General features: G+C 40.8%; 1 protein-coding gene across 2 annotated transcripts in view; it reads left to right on the top strand.

Moving 5' to 3' along the window:
- fhdc1 (FH2 domain containing 1) overlaps positions 1–22,480 on the top strand; it is a 29,565-nt gene extending 7,085 nt beyond the window's left edge. Inside the window, exons 2-12 of one of the 2 annotated variants that reach the window (XM_061770604.1) lie at positions 6,392–6,935; positions 9,743–9,804; positions 11,244–11,346; positions 11,433–11,518; positions 12,293–12,393; positions 14,215–14,285; positions 14,366–14,473; positions 15,352–15,422; positions 16,257–16,374; positions 16,497–16,661; positions 16,740–22,480. In XM_061770604.1, the coding sequence (XP_061626588.1) occupies positions 6,561–6,935; positions 9,743–9,804; positions 11,244–11,346; positions 11,433–11,518; positions 12,293–12,393; positions 14,215–14,285; positions 14,366–14,473; positions 15,352–15,422; positions 16,257–16,374; positions 16,497–16,661; positions 16,740–18,668 (3,189 nt within the window). In that variant the 5' untranslated portion in view covers positions 6,392–6,560 and the 3' untranslated portion in view covers positions 18,669–22,480. The remainder of the gene's footprint in view (positions 1–6,391; positions 6,936–9,742; positions 9,805–11,243; positions 11,347–11,432; positions 11,519–12,292; positions 12,394–14,214; positions 14,286–14,365; positions 14,474–15,351; positions 15,423–16,256; positions 16,375–16,496; positions 16,662–16,739) is intronic. The other variant, XM_061770605.1, reaches the window with a different exon arrangement.
- The last annotated feature ends 550 nt before the right edge of the window (positions 22,481–23,030 follow it).

Here is a 23,030-nt window from a genome sequence, read left to right as displayed (position 1 = left end):
TATTAAACCCAATGAGAAACCCTAACCCTTGTTTGAAACCTCAAACCAGGCTTTGAAACCCTAACATGAATTTGCAACCCTCACCCTTGTTTAAAACCTAACCTAACCTTGGCTTTAAACCTTAACACTGAAACCCTAACCCTTGTTTGAAACCCAAACCCTAGTTTGAAATGCTAACACTTATTTGAAACCCTAATTTGAATGAGTCCAGCACTATTTGGTTCTTAAATCCTTTAACAAAAAAAATCTCTTAATCTGGGATTGCTGCAATAACACTGTTCATTGTTCCCCATGGTTAGTACGAGTGTTACATAAGAGTCAGTGTACCCAGTCGAATGTCCGGCATCCTGGTATCCATCATCCCGTCCGCAGTGGTCAGCGGGATGAAAAACAAAACGTTCCGACAGGTCTCCGCTAACGAGCGTTCCCACGGCGACAGAGTAGGGAGGATTGTCCCGGTAAGTCCCTTTGCAAGGCACCCTTTTGCCCCCGCGGCGTTGCTGAAAGACCTCCGGCCGGTGGGGGGCCCTCAGGAAATTGGATGTTAGTGATGGGGGGGGGGGGGGGGGGATTATGAAAGACAACTTGACCTTCAAACGTAACGCAAAAACGGCATTGAGATTCTGTTCATTTTTAGATTCAACAGTTGTAGGAAAAATAGCCAGCCACTGTTACTTTGTTTTGAGAAACCAAAAGCAGACTATCTTGATAACTCAAACTCAAGTTCAAAGTGTCAAATTCAATGCACCACCTTCTTCATGGTGACTCCTCAAAATGATCATCAACCCCCTGGAATTTGCCTCAAAATGGCTGCTGACTTCCTATTCAGTTTTAGGCATGGAACCTAGAGAATCAGAATCAGAATCATCTTTATTTGCCAAGGATGTCCAAAAAACACACAAGGAATTTGTCTCCGGTAATTGGAGCCGCTCGAGTACGACAACAGACGGTCAATTGGCAGAGAACACTTTGGAGACAGAAAGACATTGAGAAAAAAAAACAGTCACTGCGCAGTAAGGGGTTGCTACTTATCTGGTAATGCCGGTACATTATTTTTTTTTCTTTGACAATTGTGCAAAAAATGCAGAGTCCTCTAGCACTTCGAGCAGTTCCAATGACTAATATTGCAATAGTCCGGCGCAATGACCATTGTGCAAAGGGCGCCGAGACGTCAAGCGAGTAGTACGATAATCTGGGACAATGTTGATTGTGCAAATGTTGCAGATACTCGTCAGTCAGTGTGCAAATGGAGCAGATGCTAATCTGGCACGAGTGGCCAGTATTGGTCAACAACAGACATGTCCACACAATTTCCTATCTATGAGTGAAAGTAGTGTCGGGGGCTAAGGCCGCGTCTAACCGAAATGAACCACGACTTCCTGTTCAGTTTCGGGCATGAGTCCTTGAGAGCCCTGTTATCATAGACATCCCCCCCCAAATTTCCTGTCAATATCTAAAACTGGGGCCGGGGCTAACTTTTTTTTTTTTTAAAGTTTCGTGGGGACGCTCCAGAGTGGGTGTTGTGGGGGGTTGCGCACCCTTGACTCTCAGCAGTGACGCATAGAATACATGTTGAGGCTGAACAACAATGGCGTTAACCAGACGTTGTTGATATCCATACTCCTAACTAATGTGTCAATAAGGGATAGCAGTGGTATCAATTGTAGTAGTTTCGTGTTCGGCCCAAAGAGGCGTGTCATCTGTCAGCGTCAAAGGACATAATGTCAGGTGTGGTGTTCAGTGGGAACGCCCTGAGGGTTGGGGAGCAGGTGGACCCTCGCCACCAGACCCCACAATATATGAATGCAGAGAGACAACCATTCACGCTATCGGTCATGTGTATAAAAGATTCAAATATTGTTTGAATGCTGAGAGACCAACATCGATGTGAATGCTATTTCGCATAAACAAATCATTTTGCGAGTGCTGATGCTGAGAGAAGCATTGAAGCACACACTTGAAGCTATCAAAAAGTCATTGGTAAATGCTGTGAGACAAACATTCACACTCATGTTGTGTGAACAAAATCATTATGTAGATGCAGAGACTCGTTCACACTGGCGCGGTTACGTATCAAAATTTCCTTTTTGAATGCTGAGACAAAAATGTTATTGTTCATCTAGAAATTGTGTCAGTGCTTCGAGACAGCCGTTCTCTAAAAAAATCATCTCAATCTAAATGCAGTGGTGCGTTGAGATACGACTAACCCGACTTGTATGACTTTTTGAGATCCAAGCTGTCTTTGGATGATTTTATTTTTTTTTGCTTTGACTTGCGAACTCAAACTTGAGATAGAGGCGCTGTACGCTAGCCGTGAACTCAACTCAACTTAGCAGAACAGTAAGGAGGGGGTCAAGTTGGTAAGTGGAGGGCTTGGAGCGACGGATGATTTCTGAAATGTTCTTGGGAGTAGGCAGGGTAAAACTTTTGTAGAAAAGTGATCATGGACTAATGCAGGAGGAAGGAGGAAGTTGCTAGTGGATCTGTTGGAGCTTTGTTCAAAAACAACAACAACAACAACAACAAAAATGGCATAAGGGAATTACAGAAAACAGATGGAGTCCAGTGGGTGTGAAATATTGCCGGCGAGGGAGAACGGTGTCTTGGAGTTGCCTTCGTTTTGATGGATTAGGGTTGCGTAGTAGGTAGATCCGGCTCGGCTTTAACTATCTTTGTAGTGGTTAAGATGATGACTGTGCATGTCCTTGTGTATAGTGAGTCTGGTTTTCTTATGGAGGTGTTCAAGTTGATGACCTTTGGATTTTAATTGCTGCAGTGCAGGGGTAATTAATTGCTGAAGACCAAAGATATTGAGACAAGATGAGAACCCGCTGGAAATGGTGTTCACGGAGATGTCCGTGTGAATATTACAATCCGAGGGAAACGCAAGCGTCACTTTCAGGACTCCATTAGCCACGGGCTAACGCTAGCCGATGACTCACAGGGAGGTCAGATGTTGTTATGGTGAATTAGACATGAGTTTGATGAATTAATCACGTACCCGAGTATCAGGCGGCGAACAAGACGTGACGTTGACGCTTGCGTTGGCGTAACGGTTTATGCTAACGACTTCACGTTTTGGTTTAAGGAGGGGAAAAAGCCCCAAAATGCTTGATTTTTGTATTTTTTTTTTTTTTTAATCGGGTGGTCTGTGGTACATTGTTAACACTGTTAGCGTGGTGGAGTTAATCCCGTGAGTGGCAACAAACGTATCAAGTGACAGGATTGACGGACATGTTGGGTGCATTGTGAGTGACACTTGAGTACTCACTGGCTCGTTTTTTTTTCCACCACACTGCCAGCGAACGCCTCATTGCTTTACAGAGGATTGTCTTGATGTTTATACGTCATTTTTTACCATGCAAGAAAAAGGAGACATTGTACACAGCAGACGGAGTGCGAGGAATGCAGTAGACTGTAGTCTTCTGATGAATTCTCTCATTGGAAACGCTAACCCTGACTGGGAACCCTAACCCAGGTTTGAAACCCTAACTCAGGCTGGAATCCGAAGCCTTGACTGTAAACCCTAATATGAAACCCTAACCCCATCTTTAAACCCTTCTTGAACGTCCTAACCTTCACCTAAAGTCCTAGTTGTGAAACCCAAACTTGAACTCTCACTTCAAACCCTACTTTAAAACACTAACCTTAGCTCAAACACCTACTTCAAATGGAGGTTTAAAACTCTAACCCTGACTTGAAACCATACTTTGAAATGCTAAGCCCGACGTGAAACCCTTAAATCCTACTTTACGGCCTTAACGCTGGCTTGACACCCTAAAGTGAAACCTGAAACCTAGCTTGGAACCCAAATTTGAGACCCTAACTAATCCAGGCTTAAAACCCAAACTTGAACCCTACGGTTAAACCCTAAACCTGCATTGAAACCCTAATCCCTAGCCCTGACTTTAAAGCCTAATTCAAAACCCCATCCGCTGTTTGAAACTCTTAATCTTGCTCGATACCATTGAGCATACACTATGATGTCATAATAATGTTCTAGTGCTTCGTACCACATGCGAGCATGTGTCAGAACCTTCAACATTCCTGGGTCAGACTTCAAAGCTCTTCAAAAACGGGACAAAAAATGAGATCTGACCAAGTCCCTGCTTTTGAACCTCTCTGGGCTTCTTTGATCCGTCGCCCCCTCCCTCGGGTCGCCGCTAATGTCCGATGATTGTCGGCGACAACATGCCTGACTTCCACCTCCTAATCCTTACCCCTTCTTTGTTTTTGTCGCCTTCACACACTGAAAGAAAACTCAAAACTTTCCAAGATTAAATATCTCAAATCAAGGTAAAACACAGTGCGCTTGTTCTTTGTCTGCCAAGATCTGCTTCAAGCATTTTTTTTGCCTTAAAAATCTTAAGGTATTCCAGTAAACCCCCATTTATGAGTAGGGATATGTTCCATGGGATACGAACCACACCACAATAAGTAATAATCCGCAATATTCAGAAAATCTTTTTAAAACAAACTTAAACTTATCAAAACATACTTAGTTATTTAAAGACATTTTTGAAAGCACAGTGGTGTTTTGAGGTACAAGTTAAATTGATTCCATGACCACACTCGTATGTACGGCATTAAACCGTTTGTGCGTCAAGATTTAATATTGCAATTCTTTTCATTGTGCTGCTCCTTCTGGTGTGTCCGCCTTGGCCACCGGGTTGCAGTATAGTACAGTCATGTAGATGCAAACCAAGAAGAACTTATTTTTCCTGTAAGTGACTCAATAATATGCTGTAACAGTAGTCATTTTTCGTAGATGATAAAGATTATATGCCTGCGAGTATTGTTATATTATCTGTCTGCATGTGTTGCAGTTTGTGTTCAAATATCCCTTGCTTCGAACACTGCGACTAGCAATGCTAACCGTTAGCAACGTTATTCGGTTGGTTCAAATACACGTGTTATTGTCGTAAACTTCAAATGGGAGTGGCATTCAACAACCTGAGGAATTTTTTGCCAAACTGCAGCTTCTTGTGAAGCGGGTTGAATCGATTTTACTGCCACCATATTACGCTCATATCTCAAGTTTGCCCTCGCACGTCCAAGCAAAAAAATTGACTGACTGACAGCTTGGATCTCGAAAAACTCTGAAGTCGGGGCACTTGTATTTCAAGGCACCACTGTATTCCTCAATTGGAGACTATCTTATAACATCACTTTTAGAAAACGAAAAGAAGACTCCAAATAAGACGCACAGCGTGCTTGCTTCCAGCTGTTTGTCACTCCCAGTTGAAATTTACTGTAAAACTGACACATAGAACAAAATAATTAAACATTATTTATTTACTCACCCAAATGTTAAACCGAACTATAATATTATAATAGCGGCACGTTGGGCGACTGGTTAGCACATCTGCCTCACACTTCTGAGGACCCGGGTTCAAATCTGGCCTTGCCTCTGTGGAGTTTGGATGTTCTCCTCGTGCCTGCGTGGGTTTTCTCCAGGTACTCCGGTTTCCTCCCACATTCCCAAAACATCCCTGGTAGTTTCATTGAAGACTCTAAATTGCGCGTAGGTGTGAATGTGAGTGTGAAAGGTTGTTTGTATGTGCCCTGCGATTGGCTGGTGACCAGTTTGCCCAGAGTCAGCTGGGATAGGCTCCAGCACGCCCGTGACCCTAGTGAGGAGAAGCGGTTTGGAAAATGAATGAATGAATAATATATATAATATAATCCAACAAATCTTTGCTAGTTTCATGCTAACATGTAATATAAAGTGTTATAGATGGGCTAACACATTAGCATTGGTGTTACAATAATTGTAAACCAAACAACTGCTCCTTTAACACACAGAGTAACAACACAATCAAACAGAGCGTGCAACAATGCTCACAGGCATATATTCCCTTTGCTTTGTGGGAACAGCGACTATAAAAACTGCAAAACCTGCCACTCTTCTGCTACGGCATCTCTTCCACGATAAACACTGCAAAACCTGCTACGGCAACTCTTCCACGATAAAAACTGCAAAAACTGCTACTCTTCTGCTACGGCATCTCTACCACGATAAAAACTGCAAAACCTGCCACTCTTCTGCTACGGCATCTCTTCCATGAGAGCTTAGTGGTGCCTCTACTTGCTTGTGTACTGTAAAAACGCACACAACAAACAATTACTTAAAAATATGCAAAGCAGTGGGGAACACTGTACTGTAAAAAATTGGAAAACTGCTAAAATAAGAAACAAATATAATTCTATATTCTGTAAGTTTAGGTAATAGAAATATGAGTGTTAAGACATCCGTGGGGGTTTTGAGGCTTGCTGTTTACTCGTTTTAAGAAAATTTCCTGTTTTTAATTTTCCTGTAATAATTTTGCTTAAATTCAGTCATACGTTCCTTATTTCATTACTTCTTTTTTTTTATGCACACTTTTTGCAGCGCAGCCCAATGGCCGCCACCCACCCTGTCCTGGAGGTGGTCCTCCTTTGATTGATGGAGCCAAATAGAATGAAAGGACACGTCCCCACTGTCCCTCCGAGTGACTGAAAGGTCTTCAGTGTGACGTTAGTTAGCATTAGCGCTCATGTGCTAACAAGAGGTCCCCGCGATGCTGGCCGATGAGCCCCAGAGCTGCAGACCCTGCGCCTCGGAGCCGCCTTCCCTCGGCGATGCGCCACCCCCGCCCCCTTTGCCGCCTCCTCCCCCTCCTCCGCCCCCCCAAACGTTGGCCCAACCCGGCAGGAAGAAACATCGGGTGCGCAGCTTCTTCTGGAAGCCCATCCCTGAGGAGAAAGTCCGCGAGAGACCCAACATCTGGACGCTAGTGGGGCGGCAGCAGCAGTACCAGATTGACGTCCGCTCCGTGGAGGAGCTGTTTGGACAGCAGGAGGAAGCGGGGACGGGTGGCCTGGGGTCAGCGACCGCTCCCGGTATGACCGTCCGGGTCTCCCGATCTCGATCGTTCAAGGACAACAGCAAAGAGGTGAGTCTTGACATCTAGATTGACATGTAGACTGACCAATGTCTGTACAAAGAAAATAACATTGCCCAATCGTGGCTGCTGTGTGTAATGATTGACATGTCGTCCTACCAATTAAGTGTAAGTGCACTGCAAAAATGCAAAATCTTAACAAGTGTCTTATTTCTAGTGAAACATCTTACTCCACTTATTTTAAGACAGTTTTGTCTTTTATCTAAATTTTCAGCAAGACAAAAAGACTTGGTTTAAAATTACAAGATATTATTTTAAGAATCTTAAGTTAATTTGTACTAACTAGTACATCAGGAAAATCTTTATATTTTTAAGTTTGGGTTTCAAGCCAGTTAATTCGTATTAACTAGGTAAGAGTTTGCGTTTTTGCAGTGTGACAACCTAACCAATCATTGGGGCTGCATATATGATTGACATATACAAGCCCAATTCCAATGAAGTTGGGTTAAACAACTAAAAACAGAATGCAATGATTAGCAAATCATGTTCAACCTGTATTTAATTGAATTCACTACAAAGACAAGATATTTAATGTTCAAACTGGTAAACTTTATTGTTTTTAGCAAATAATCATTAACTTGAAATTTGATGGCTGCAACACGTTCCAAAAAAGCTGGGACAGGCTCATGTTTACCACTGTGTTACATCACCTTTTCTTTGAACAACATTCAATAAATGTTTGGGAACAGAGGACACTAATTGTTGAAGCTTTGTAGGTGGAATTCTTTCCCATTCTTGCTAGATGAGCTTCAGCTGTTCAACAGTCCGTTGTCGTATTTTACGCTTCATAATGCGCCACACGTTTTCAATGGGAGACAGGTCTGGACTGCAGGCAGGCCAGTCTAGTACCCGCAGTCTTTGACTACGAAGCCACGCTGTTGTAACGCGTGCAGAATGTGGTCTGGCATTGTCTTGCTGAAATAAGCAGGGGCGTCCATGAAAAAGATGTTGCTTGGATGGCAGCATATGTTTCTCCAAAACCTGGATGTACCTTTCAGCATTAATGGTGCCTTCACAGACGGGTAAGCTACCCATGCCATTGGCACTAACACAGCCCCATACCATCACAGATGCTGGCTTTTGAACTTTGCGTCCATAACAGTCCGGATGGTTCTCATTGGCCAGGAGGACACGACGTCCACAATTTCCAAAAACAATTTGAAATCTGGACTCGTCTGTTTTTAGTTATGTCCCAACTTCATTTGAATTGGGGTTGTAAATTACACTTGTATAGCGCTTTTCATGACACTGAAATACTCTTTATAATTGCACACATTCTTCACACTCACTCCACAGTCACAGCCTAGTCGCGGTAAGCTACTTATGTACCATGGCTGCCATTCTGTGCCTGCGGCCCCACTGACCACCACCAAACATCCAACCGCATCCAGGCATGGGCAATGTGGGTTAAGTGTCTTGCCCAGGGACACGACGACGACATGCACTCAGGCAGGGATACGGACCGGTGACCCTCCGGTTGCAGAGCATACTATTACCCTCTGCGCCACGCCGCCCACAGTATAAAGTTTCTGAGCGTGCAAGAGAAGCGGGTGCAGTTCTGAAAGTGTCAACGGCAACAACAACCGTGCTCCTGCTACGTTGTACTACTACGTACAGTAATTTCCCTTGAGGGACTGGTTAGGTAACGGTTACTTTATAAGTCTTTTCTCCTGAGTGCAGACATTCATTTAACAAAAAAGTGACAATGCATCATGACTCATTCTGGGAAAATACATAACCTGACCTGTAGTATATAACACATCAGCGAATCAAAGATTCTAGAGTAGTCGTTAGATATTATTTGTAAAATGTACATCCTGTGCCATCAGGAGTTAAACATTAGACTTACCCCGAACCTCTATTCCTAACGGTACATGCTGCTATTTTGGTTAGCAACATAGTTCAAATGGGCCAATCATGTCTCTGTGTCAACGATAGCGATAGATAAACTCCGATAACTCCAGTAACTAGCCGTTTTGTTTCCTGATGTGAAAAAAGGGAGGCGTTGATTTGTGGCCCTGCATCTATTATAGGTGTTTGATTGAGGAGTGGCATTTATTTCAGGGGAGGCGTCTCTTAGAGAGGCATCTGTTTGAGGAGAAGCGTTGATTTGAGGAGCCCTCTATTTCAGGAACTGCATCTCTTGAGAGATGTTTGATTGAGGAGTGGCATTTATTTGAGTAGAAGCATCTTTCTTATGAGAGACTTTGAGGAGGCATTCATTTTAGAATAGGCGTCTCGTGTCTATTTGAAGAGCAGCGTTTATTTAAGGTGAGTTTTATTAGAGAGGAGTCTATTTGAGAAGAGAGGTTTAATTGAGGTGAGGTGTTTATTTCAGTAGAGGTGTCTATTTTAGGAGGTGTGTGTGCTTTATGGGAAGCGTCTATTTTCGGAGTTCAATTTACTTGAAGAAATGTTTCTCTTTGGAGGAGGCTATTTGAGGAGAGGCGTACATTTTCGGATGGGTGTTTATTTGAGGAGCCATTTATTTGAGGTGTCTGCTTTAGGACAGTTGTTTATTTGAGGAGGTGTCTACTTAAGGAGTGGCGTCTATTTTAGGGGAGGCATGTGTTTGAAGAGAGGGATTTATTTGAGGAAAGGTGTTTATTTGTGGAGAGGGATCTATTTTAGGGGAGGGTTTTATTTAAGGAATCAGAAGCCAGTGGGGGGTATTCAAAAGAAGGTCCCAAGTAGAGGAGGAAGTGACATTTTCATCTACTGTCCTAGCATGCACATTACAGCGTGTTCAGACTTCCTGTTTGGTCTTTGACGTGTCGCCCCCTTGTGTGTGGCTGCAGATCAGCATCTTGGACTCCAAGAGGGGAATGAATGTGGGCATTTTCCTCAAGCAGTTCAAAAAGTAAGTCCTGTCTCTTGTCTGGTGTTTAGGGTTTAAACAGCCAGAAAACAGTTTTAAACCACTAATACTTTTCCCTACTTTCTGCGGATTAGTGTCCGAATGTGTGTTTGTTAATGAGCTTTGTCACATTTCTGTTGTTTGCCCTTGATGAGATTAGGAAATCAGATTACGTAAGTGGTCTGGAGCCGAAAATACGCGTCAAGTGTCACCCACGACATTGTCGACTGGAATGCTAAAACAGTATGGACGCGTACAACATTGAAGAGCAACTTGTAACAAGTAATATTGTGACTTTTAAAAAAAAATACTACGTCGTGTCTCAAAAATACAACTTTGTTTTCATAGTTTTTTTTCTAAAAAAAAAAAACTAATTAAAAAAAAAAAAAAAAAAAAGACTTTTCTTGTAATAATAGGTTTTCTTTCTTTAAAAAAAACAAAACAATTGTGTCTAAATAAATACCCATTTCTTCTAAAATGGGAAATGGACTGCACTTATATAGCACTTTAAGAGTCACAATCATCCAGTCACACACACACCAATGGGCAGCTGCTGCCACAAAAGTCACTGCCATGCCCACTGGGAGCACATTACGGTTCAGTGCCTTGCCCCAGGACACTTTGACAGTGAACAGACGGAGCTGGGATTCAAACCGGCGACCCTTCGGTCACTGGATGACCAGCTCTACCAATTGAGCTACAGCCCCTCGAAGAGAATACAACCTTTTCTTGAAAGCATATCAGCGATACCACTATGTTTTTCTTAATAAAATAATAAGTAGTAATCGTAATAATACAACTTTTTTTCTTGAAAAAAAAAATATATTCTTGTAACTTTACAAAAAGAAAATCTGAATACTCTATTCTCTTAAAATTACAAGGTTTTTCTAAAAAAAAAAAACATTGATAAATAAATAAACATTGATATTTAAATATTTTTATCTTGTAGTGTTGCATATTTTCTCATGAAAAAATCAAACCTTTATCTTAAAATAAACACATTCAACTTTACTCAACATTTTCATCTACAAAAATAAAATTAAATGTTTATAAGATAACGACTTTTTTTTCCCATGACTAAAACAACTACTCTATACTTGTAATATTATTCTTTTGTTAAAAATATGAAGTCTTTTGATATTTGTTTTCTTGAAAAATACTTAACTTCAAATAGAACTTTATCCCCTTAAAATAACTTTTTTTATGCTTGTCTTACTTTTTTCCTCAATAAGAATCTAACTTTTCTTATAAGCGCACAACTTTTGTCCTCCCCAAAATATGACTATCATCATAAGAATATGCAGCTTTATGAACCAAAATGAATCCGTCAATGTCTCCAGTGCTTCGTTCCTATGTGTTGTTAAACGTTCTTTAAAACCCGGCCTGTGTTTTGTGAGCTTGTTCACTATGCCGCACCTGTGGACCATTCTCCCCCCTTTTAGGTCCAACCGTTGCATTGTGGAGGACATAAGGCGAGGACACGGCGGGACGTATGGAGCCCAGCCCCTCAAAGACCTGCTCAAGCTGCTGCCCGACACGGACGAGGTCTGCGTTCGAGCGCCTCACCGTGTCACACCGACGACGACGACAACAAGAAAACAAAAATCAAACTTCCCGTGTCCCTTCAACAGATGAAGAAGCTGCAGGCGTTCCGAGGCGACCCGGACAAGCTGACGCTGGTGGACTCTTTTATGTTCCTGCTCATCCAGGTGCCGCAGTGAGTAGTCCCTTTGACTTTTTGGTCTGGGTGGGTAATCCACGCCGATTTGTTCAGGCTTTTCTTTCAGGAGTCACCTGTGATCAGATGAAGGTTCATATTGCGTCCCACCAGTGGGAATCACACAGATGTAGGTTTTTTATAGTGCAGAACAGAGCTCACATTTTGTCAAATTTCACCATGTATCACCAGTGCAATGCATTATCATAATGTATCAATATCACAATGTGTTTTTAACAATGTTTTGTTATTGCCATTGTATTGTATCTGTATCGCAATGTATCGTTGTCGCAATTAATAGCTATTGATTGTGTATCGTAATAGCAATATCTAATTATTGTAATGTATTGTCATCAAAATTCATCATCGCAACGTATCGGTATCACAGTGCATCGATATCAATAGTTATCACACTGTATCGTAATAGCCACATACCACCATTACAGTGTATCGATATCGATTGTTATCACAATGTGTCGTCATAGCAATATCATTATTGCAATGTTTTGCAATCATAATGGAGCATTGTCACAATGTATCTATCAATCGTTATTCCTCGCTATCGTAATGACAATATACCATTATTGCAAAGTATTATAATCATAATTTATCATGCTATTCATACCATTAGCTAAATATTGCCAGAATTGTGATACTGTTCTTATTATTGTGTCTCACGAGTTACTCTAGAGTTGCCACCCGTGATATTAGCATTACCATGGCATGTGTTCCAAATGATGTGTGATGACGTCGTCTTATTTTGTTTTGTGACAGGTTGGAGGTGCGCGTCGAGGCTATGGTGCTCGGTGAGGAGTTTGTTCCTTCATGTGCGCTGATGAGTCACGACATCGATGTCATACGAGCCGCCACTCGAGGTAACCGTGACACACACACACACACACCTGTGTGTGCGCGTGGCGTCCGCTTTCAAGTGTGCTCACACCATATATTTGATCACACTGTCGCAAGATGCTAAGTGGACCATTTTTGGTCGGCAAATCAATATATTTACGTCCGCAAGGCTAACTTGCCAAGCACAGATTGATAGAGTTGGATCGTAGGAATATAAATCGAAACATCGATATGATGAATGCATAGTTACAGCAATATTTGCAATAACAATACATTTCAATAACGTTACTTTGCGATAACGATTCATTCCGATAATGAATACGTAATGACATAGAATAATACTTTGCGATACTGCTATATTGTAAAAGTTACATTGTGATAACGCATTCTGATAAAGAATTAAGATCCATCCATCCATTTGCTGAAGCACTTACCCTCACTAGGGTCGTGTGCACGCTGCAGCCTATTCCAGCGGACTCTGGGCGAGAGGCGAGGTAGACCCTGAACTGGTCGCCAGCCAATCGCAGGGCAAATATAAACAAACAATCGTTCACACTCACATTCACTCCTACGGGCAATTTCGAGTTTTCAATTAACCTAGCGTGCATGTTTTTGGAATGTGGGAGGAAACCAGAGTACCCATGGAAAACCCACGCAGGCACGGGGAGAACACGCAAAGGCCATCTCTGGATCCGCAGAACTGTGAGGCAGACATCCTAACCAGTCGTCCACCGTGCCGCCAAGAATTAAGATAAAGAAGTTCATTTTTCTGTTCTTTTTTTCCCTCTTTTGTGTGGGAACAAACCCCCAAAACTTGTATTTTCGCTTATTCAAGGGGGGAAAAACCCCCTTTAAAACCTTTCCACATGACTAGGTGTTTCTTATGACGAGTGAAATGGCAAAAGGATCAAGCTTTACACTCACGGGCATACGGACACACGTCATTTTGAACCAATGATATTTGACGTCATGACCGCGGAATCGTTGAATCGGCTGATATTGCTAATACAGTACAGGGTTCAAATAAGTAAAGCAGTGGGATCGTGAAATACAGTATTTACTTAAAAATGCCTGCGGCAGGAGTAGGGCTATGGTAGCTAGCTCCTACATTAGCCTCATCAGCAGCTGGGATGACAATGAGAATGCACAATTTCCTTTGTGAACGTTATCCAAAATGAATAAAGCCCCCAGTGAACACACGATCGTAACAGTGGCATCCATTCTCTTCGCTTCGCTTTTCAACTGGCCGCCTTTGGGAAGCCAGCACGTACATCGGTTGCCTGTCTTATTTTCCTGTCGGCCGACACAAAACTATAGATGCGTTCCATTGAGGTCCGTTGTTTAAATTCAGCCCACTTGTTAAGCTCCTGAAAAGGTTGCTCGGCCCGCCAGTTTGAGAGCGAGAGTTTATTTTGCTTGCCACTGAGTCATGTCTGCTGATTTGCCAAATGAGGACCTTCAGCCACTTCCTCCTTTCACTCCTTCTCATATGCCATCCAGGCACCGGTTTAGTTGTTTTCTTTTAGGAACAGTTTGAATACTCGATAACATCAAATTGAACATCGTTAAAGCATTGTTCACGATTATATCGAAGGCAATATATATTTGCAATCAGTAATAATGATTGCGGCATTGGCGGAGGTAATAAGAAACACTGGCAATACTGTACTGGGTTGTTATGATGTTACGACTAACAGTGGGCAATAATCCACTCGGGCCCTTGTTTTGTTACTCAACTTTTCTGAACTACAATGACGCAGAAAGAAATATGTCCAATGATTGTACTTACTGTACATTTCGCTTCTCTTAAGCATTCAATTGCACGTCTTGGTTTGATCCCACAGAGTTATTGGGCTGCGAGGAGCTTCACGCCATTTTGCATCTTGTGCTGCAGGCGGGAAACATCATGAACGCAGTAGGTGAATGCCACGAAACGCAAAAGGTCGTAAGTCGTGAAACGATGAAATGTTCGCATGTGGGTTTACATTTATTCAGGGAGGCTATGCGGGTAACGCGGTGGGCTTCAAGTTGTCGTCGTTGCTCTCGTTGGCCGACACCAAAGCCAACAAGCCGGGGATGAACCTGCTACATTTTGTTGCAATGGTACCAAAAATATTTTGACACATTCACACGATCGAAATATATGGTCAATTTAGGTCAATACAGTATAATATAGATATATACTGGAAACTGGCATAACATTTAGGTCGCTAGCTTTATTGCTTTCATTTTTTTCTTCATAAATCTTTACATACTTTATAATGCGAATGTTTTTATGTATTGTTTTTACTTCATATTTGTTACTTTGTGTTTTTGTTTACAATTTTATAAATCATTTTTACACTTAATTCTTTGACCTACAAATTATTACATTAATATACATTAACATTTTTACTTAATATTTTTTACCTGTGCTTTGTGTTTTAACTTAATGTTTACCTATTTTATTATGTATCACAGTATTACATAATTTTTCATATTAAATAATCATTTTGACGGTATTACATATTTTTTTTCCCCCAGTATTGTATACCAATTTTTGCTTTTTGTACTTTACAAATTGTAACATTTTTAACTAACATATTTAACATTTTTACTTGTTGTCTTTTTGCTTACAAATTTATATATTTTTTTTATTAATCATTTTCATACTATTATAATTTTTTACTGTTTTATATATATATATACATTTTTATGTTTTTAATGAATATGGTTTTATATTTTGTGTTCAGATTTTTGGTTTTATTATTTTTATGTAACAAGTTGTGCCTTTATATTAACAAATATTTAGTTTTGAATTCATGTTTTAGAAAGCTACTATGTTTTTATTTAGTTTTTTGTGTTTTCCCATACAATCATACAAAAGGATTTAAAATATTTTTGCCAAACGTCATCTGCAGTATCAGGGTCGGTCGGGAGGGCATTGCTCGACATCCCCCTGATGCAAAACGCTACGCAAACAAACATGTTTCTTCTCTTAGGAGGCCAAGAAAAAAGACGAGGCACTGTTAAGGTTTCCGGAAAAACTGGTCCACATCCAGAGCGCAGCCAGGTGACGTATAAAAAGAAGAAGAATGTCTTAAGTCAAAATGAAGGCTTAGTTAAAAAAAAAAAAGACAACATATTCAGTAACATTTCGAAAGTGTTACGTTTCGAAAGTTAAGTAAAACTTAAATTAGTAAGTAAAAACTAAAGAATGTAAAATGTAGAATTTATTGAGTCAAAACCAAAGAAATGATGCAAAAGAGACACATTATGTTAAAACTTCAACGTGAACGCTTAAAATGAAGGTAAAACTTACTAAAAATGTAAAACATATTGAATTAAAACCTAAAATGTACTCATTTAAAACAATCTTATGTTAGTTATAACACTTAGTAAGTACGAACATACCAAGTATTACAATAAAACAAATTAAAACATGAGTCCTATTTCAATACTTTTTACTGAAGTTTTATGTTTAAACTTTATGTATTATGTTTTAATACTTTTCATGTTTGACTTTGGCAGAAATCCCAAGACAAACCTGATTGCATTAAATCTTAAAACATACTAAACGTAAACTTGAATCAAAACTATATTATGTTACAAAATAACAATTATTAAGGAGAAATCTAAAACTCACTATGATAAAGTGAAAACGCATTCCCTTCAAAAGTTAAACATAAAACGTATTAAGTAAAAACCTATCGTGGTAAAATTTAAAACAGTGAAAAGGTGACCCTTTGAAAAAGTATTAATTCAATATGTAAAAACGAGTAAGCTAAAACATAAACCTTCTGTAAAACCATCAATAACTATTACCATATACACTATATGTTGTATATACGTATACAATGTCGAGCTGCCGGTAAAACTGTGATGACCCATTTTTCCGTCTATGTAGGATCTCCGTGGAGAACATGGAGCTGGAGTTCTCGTCCTTGTACGTTCGCATCCGAACCCTGGAGGAGAAGGTGCAGGGAGACCCTGAATTACTGCAGCAGCTGGTGTCGTTCCTGGAGGTCTGTCAATCAATCGATTGTCAAGAAATGCGAGACTATTGTATAATATATCACTTTGAGGAGAAAGAATCAATCAATCAATCAATGTATTTGTGCCACGTTGTTGTTCCAAATGCTTTCAGAGTTCTGTGCAGACGCTTGTGGATCTGAAGCACCGTCGCCTGGAGCTTCGCAAGGAAGGCAACGCGCTGGTGGACTTCTTCTGTGAGGACAAGGACGCATTCAAGCTCGACGAAGGATTCCGCATCTTCCACGACTTCTGCGTCAAGTTCAAGAAAGCCGTCAAGGTGCATGCTCACACTTTACAGTTTGAGATCCATGGCACATTTAAAAAGTCTCATTTTCCATTCATATTTCTTCCACAGGACAATGCAGAGCGTGAGCTAAAGGAGGCGGCGAGGCAGCGTCGGCTGAGGGACTTGGAGGAAAAACGACTGGCGTGGTCGATCGAAGACAGCGGCAGAGGTGGTGCGTTCGCTCGCAGCAGCAGTGAGAACGACGTGGACGCTCTCACCAAGGAAGGCCTCCTGGACTTCTTCCAAGGGAGGTCAAAGAGTCCTCACAGTCCGCCGGGACGCTCGTGCAGCGCCCGCCGCCCCCCCCACCACACCATGACGTCCATCGCAGACCGGGAGCTTCAGAGCTACCTGGAGCTGTTCGGAGACAAGTTCAACAGCCTGCCTCGGTCAGGCCGTGCACTCCAGCGCAAAGCCACTCCTTGGATCGACAACCGAGAGCTCACATCCCCTCGTGCCGAAAGTGAACCCATCAGCCCTCTCGCCAGGTTTTCCTCAGCGGGGCTGAAAGCTGATGAAGACCGATACTACATCAACAACAACAACAGTGGCTACCAGTCTTCGCCTCGGTCCTTTGCCGGCCACATGAACGTGAATGTAGAGAAGCACACTTTGGTTCCTGGGCCGGAAGCGTTTCACCTCCAGAGTCCAAACTTTGTTAACCAGGGCGATATCCAATTCACTGATCTGGAACAAGAGAAGCTACCCCCTTCCGGGACTCTGGATGCAGCTCCAGGAGTAGCAATAGATTCTTTGACACAAGAGGACAAGACTAGCTCAGTTTCCTCGACAACCTGTGACACCCCACTGCCCTCAGACACCCCGTTATCCAATAGGAAGCCAGCGTTTAACATGCCAGACTCCACCGAAGCGGACTGCTCAGTCACACTGGATCTCTCTGAAGTTGAGAGCTCTTCCCTTTCGAAAGAGGGACTCCACATTGGAACAAGTGACAAAGAGAGCGAAGGCCCTGGAGAGCTCAGTTCTCCGTCCGCCATTTTGGACTCTGTCCCACCCGGGGACTTGTCAGTACCAAGAACAGCTGATGCCGCCTCCGCTACGCCGACTGAGTGGGAAACCGAAAGCTGCGACATCACCATGGTGAAAGAGCCTTTGAGAAGCAGCGGGAAACAAGTATGCACGAAAAGCAAGACTGGGGACAAAGGTGGTGGCACGGGCGGCGGAAGCTGCTTCAGAGCTGGCAGTGGCCCCAACGGGGGTGCCAGTGGTGGTGGCAGAGGTGGAAGCAATGGATGCAGTCCCGGTGGGAGCAGCAGTGGTGTGAGGACACTAACCAGCAGCGAGAACCAGAGCATAAGGAAAGTGGTACCCATTAGCCGGCTTACCAGGACGGGTAGCAAAAAGAAAGCCCTAGATCGCCCCCTCCGTGACCAAAGCACCCCACCAAGAGGACACCACGAAAAGACCCCCAGACCACAGCGACACTCCAGTCTACCTCCCGACGACTCAAAAGGCCAGAGAGGAGTCCTCCCTACTAGCGCCTCCAGATGCACGTGTGATTCTACTAACTTAAGGAAGACTTCCCCCATCAATAAGCCAAGCGCCAAACCCCTGCGGAACCTTCCCAAGCCGGCACCTGAGGAGAAGATGTGCCGCTCCACCATGAGGGCTCTGGCACAGACGGAAGTCCCAGGCGGCACGCCTGCGGAAAGCGGCAGCTTGCAGGCACCGGGCTCCAAGTGTTCCCCCGATGTCCCGAGCTTTGCCCGGAACACGGTGGCGTCATCTTCCCGGACCAAGAAGGAACCGGTCGCCCTGTCCACACCGTCTCACGTCACCACCGTCCTGAGTCGGCATACATCCATCAAGCAGACTAAATTAGCATCCGCGGTTTCCGGCGGTGAGGAGCGGACAACCCTGCGGCGGGCGCACAGCGTCAAGGCGACCAGTCGCAGCGCCTACCGCAGCCAGACGCCACCCGCCCAGTCTCGGGAAGCAGGGATGCCCAACAGGAGTGCCAAGCCAAGCTGGAAGTAAACCACAACCTAAGCTAGGATATTCCGTCTAGGAAATGGGAAACTTACTAAATCGACAGACGGCAAGTCAGCGTCCGATCCATTTTCTTATCATTTTTTTTTGGTTCAGTCAGAGAATGTCCACCACAGGAACAGGAGCCGATGCAAATTAGCAGGCTTGTTTCTTGGGAACGCTGCCTTTATTTTTATCAAATTAAAACTCTTTCCCAAGTAAATTTACTAAATAGAAACGTGGAATATTCTGAATTTTAAATGGTAATTTTACAAAAATCATATCACATTTTTTCCTCATGATGTTACAACTTTATTTTTATAAAATTCTGACTTAATTCTTGCAAAATTACACATTTTTGACCGAATAGTTTGCCTTTGTTCTCGTAAAACTCCATTTGTTGTAATTTTGAATTTCATGTCATAAAATTACTACTTTTATTCTTGTAAAATTACTGATTAGTTTTGTTTTAGTTTTCCAACTTTTTCATAAAATTATGACTTGATTTTAGAAGAAAATAAATAGTAAATTATAATAATATAATAATAGAAAATTATTACCAATTATTGTTTAAGTCATAATATTATTTGAATTAGAAATTTTATGAGAAAAAAAGTAATTATTTTATTAGAATAAAGTAATATCCATCCATCCATTTTAAAGTAAAGTCAAAATGTTATGAAAAAGACATTCATTGAATCAATGTAGACTAATTACAAGAAAGAATAATTTACTATAAAATGTTCCGAATTTTATTACAATAAAGTTGTAATATTTGAAGAATCATAATTTTACAAGAATTATGTTTTTGTGAATAAAGTCAATGTTACGAGAAATAAAGGTGTAACATTTGGTCTAAAAGCTTGTAATTTTACAAGGATGAAATGAAATGAAAAAAGTAATAATTTTACGAGAACATTGGACTATCACAATAGAAAAAAGAATTTTATAAGAATAAAGTTTTATTGTTACAAGAAAGTAATGATTTATTAGAATAGGTTGGTAATATTTGTCGAAAAAAATCTGAATTTTACAAGAACAAAGTCATAATATGAGGAAAAATTATTTTACGAGAATAAAGTTTGTAGTAACATGATTCGAAATATGTCATGTTATGACTGAATCATTTCATAAATCATTGCCTTTATGTTAAACCTCTAACCTCATTTTTTTTATACAATAAATAAAAAATTCACAATACAATTGAGCCACTGAGAACTAGAGTGGGCCACCTCCATTTTGGTCATTTTTAAGTTGCGTACAGTAAGTGCAGAAATGAGTACAGAAGAGAAAAGATGAGCACTGGCCTTTTGGAATTTTGACAGTTCATTATTGCCCTCGGCACTTTTCTTAATTCATCACTGCAGCAACTCCAATTCCTCTTTGAACTCAGCCCACCATTAAACAAAATGTTTTTTGAGCCCACTGTAGTTCTCAAGTGTCTCAGTACGCTTTTTGTTGGACAACGGTGATTACGATGGAAAAAGAAATTGTGACGAGTTCCTGTGGAAGAAACACACCTGTATTATGGTACACGTAGATATTTTGTTTACCTGATCAAACCGAACGCGCTGCATGATGTGGCCGTTACGTGAACAACTGCTATAACGTTACAAAACAATGTAGTTCTACAAGTACTGCAATATGTAGACGAAAATGTCACCCGTTATGCAAAGTGCGGTACTCGTCGTGCCCCTTGGCAGTGTTTCTAGGACGCCTCCATACCTCATGGGGAAGCATGCCACTCTACGACGCTAATGCTAACCGAACATTAATGACTGTAATGGGATGGGTTTTTTTTTTTATTATTTTGTATTATTGGGGGGCAATTTGACTGTGAATGTAGCACCTGGTTATTTAATAGTAACAATTGTTACTGTATGTAGCTTTAATTCAGCTGGTCGAAACATTACTTGCACCTGAGCTTTTTAAAGGTGTACCTAATGATGATGTTGAATATTATTGCAAGGAAATGTGTGCGTGCCCGGGTTGGGTGTTATGTTATATAGTTAATATTTCGTATAAATAAGTGTGAAGGCTACACCGGAAAGGCAAAAAAAAAAAAAAGACTAAAATCACAAGAAAAAAGTTGCAGTGTTGTGAGAAAAGGAAAAAATGTAATGTTGTGAGAATAAAGTAGTAATTTTAGCTAGTGAACATCAATAATTTGTCTAGTCCTTACTCTTCTTTCACCAAATAAACTTTTTTTCATGAGGCAAAGAATTTATAGTATATAGTATGTTAAATTATTTTTTTTTTATGTCAAAATATGGTTGTGAATTACAACTAATCTTATAAAATGGGATGTTTTTAGACCAAATTCTGCATTTTTTTCTTGTATTATTTCTGGTCAATTTTGACTTTGTTCTAAAAAGTTATTTTAAGTTCCTGCCTTTATTCTTATAAAATTCAACATTTTTCAATTCAAATGACAACTTGTGAAAAAAATTGCCCAAATATTATGCTTTTTTTCCTCTCCTAAAATTACAAATTATTCGTTAATTGTAATTTTTTTTCCATCCATCCATTTTCTGAGCCGCTTCTCCTCACAAGGGTCGCGGGCGTGCCGGAGCCTATCCCAGCTGTCATCGGGCAGGAGGCGGGGTACACCCTGAACTGGTTGCCAGCCAATCGCAGGGCACATACAAACAAACAACCATTCGCACTCACAGTCATGCCTACGGGCAATTTAGCGTCTCCAATTCATGCATGTTTTTGGGATGTGGGAGGAAACCGGAGTGCCCGGAGAAAACCCACGCAGGCACGGGGAGAACATGCAAACTCCACAGAGGCGGGGCCGGGGATTGAATCCCGGGCCTCAGAACTGTGAGGCTGACACTCTAACCAGTCGGCCACCGTGCCGCCTGTGATTATTTTTTATTTTTTTCCCTAATTTATTTTTGAAAATTGCAATATTATTCTCATAAAATTAGGCATTTTTTCTGGTAATATTACAACTTCATTCTTATATTTAAACTATTCTCGTAAAATTCAGATTTTCCGATAATATGACTTTATTGTTATAATATTCCTAACTTTTCTTATTGCATTATGACTAGAATTTTAACTAACTTTTTTCCTGTAAATTTCGACTCTATTATTATATTTTTTGACTGAATGTTGTACCTTTTTTTTTATTGTGAAATGACTAATCAACAATTGTAAATTATGACTTTGTCATATAACTAGATACTTTTTCTCATATCACGACTTCACTGTCATAAATTGCAACATTTCTCGCATGAATTGCAAATTATTTTTTGCAGCTGGGTTTGGCTCCAAGGATAAACGGTATGGGAAATTGATGGATGGATGGACTTCATTCTTGGAAAATTAATAATATTGTAATATTGCAATGTTAGCCTGATAATATTTCGACTTATCCCGTAAAATGACTATTTCTGATGTTACAACTTTATTCTCATGTAATTACGCCTCTATTCTTGTAATACCACTACATTATTCTAGTCAAATTCCACCTTTTTTCCTGTAATATTACAACTTTTTTCTCCTAAAATGACACCTTTTTCCTTTAATATTCCCCCTTTTTTTCCTGTCAGTGTGGCCCTGCCACTGATCTTGTTGCCTTTTCCGCTGATGTAATTTTGTCGCGCTTGTGTGTGTTTTATTATCAGCGTTGGCCTCTTAAAGTGCATTGTGCCATCCTCTCCATGGCAACACACACACACACACCAAACAGCCTGTTGCCTTAAAGCCTTGTGTAGCTCCATGCATGCATATCAATACATCCATACAGCTGCTCTTTGTACATAATGTAAAAACATAGTATTTTTCTGACCATTAAAGCTTTACATACAGCACTTAAGAAGAGTCCCCTGTGTGTGTGTGTGTGTGTGTGTGAGAGAGCATTTGGCTCTCATGCAAATCAAGTGGATTGAACACAAAGGAGACAATGGCACCTTGTCAGTCTGCGTGGCATTTATAATACTCACTGAGGACTGGTTCTGAATCAGCGGTCACAATATTAGAGACATGATCTACATGCCAACCAATGCAAAAATTCTACACCCGAAAAGGTGATAATGGCAATTTTCTGGTCATATTTGGACACTTTTATTGTCATAATATTCTGACTTTTTTTCACAAGGTCTTTAAAAACAAATTGTCCCCACAATAAATGTATTCTTGCAATTTTTTGGATTTTATTCCTGATAAAATTATGATTTATTTTATTAATATTCTGACTATCCTCAGTAAATAATTTTTTTACTGGAAATATTTCATTTTATCCTAAAATTATAACATAAATCAACCACATTATCGTTGCAGAATACAATTTGGCAAAATATTTGGACTTTTTTATTTTTTTGCTATATTATAATTTTCTTCCACTGTAATATTATGACTTAA

The sequence above is a fragment of the Phyllopteryx taeniolatus genome, chromosome 4 (assembly GCF_024500385.1).
Source record: "Phyllopteryx taeniolatus isolate TA_2022b chromosome 4, UOR_Ptae_1.2, whole genome shotgun sequence".
NCBI classification, from domain to species: Eukaryota; Metazoa; Chordata; class Actinopteri; order Syngnathiformes; family Syngnathidae; genus Phyllopteryx; species Phyllopteryx taeniolatus.
The sequence above is the reverse complement of the archived record's forward strand: the minus strand, read 5'-3'. Positions and strand labels throughout refer to the sequence as shown.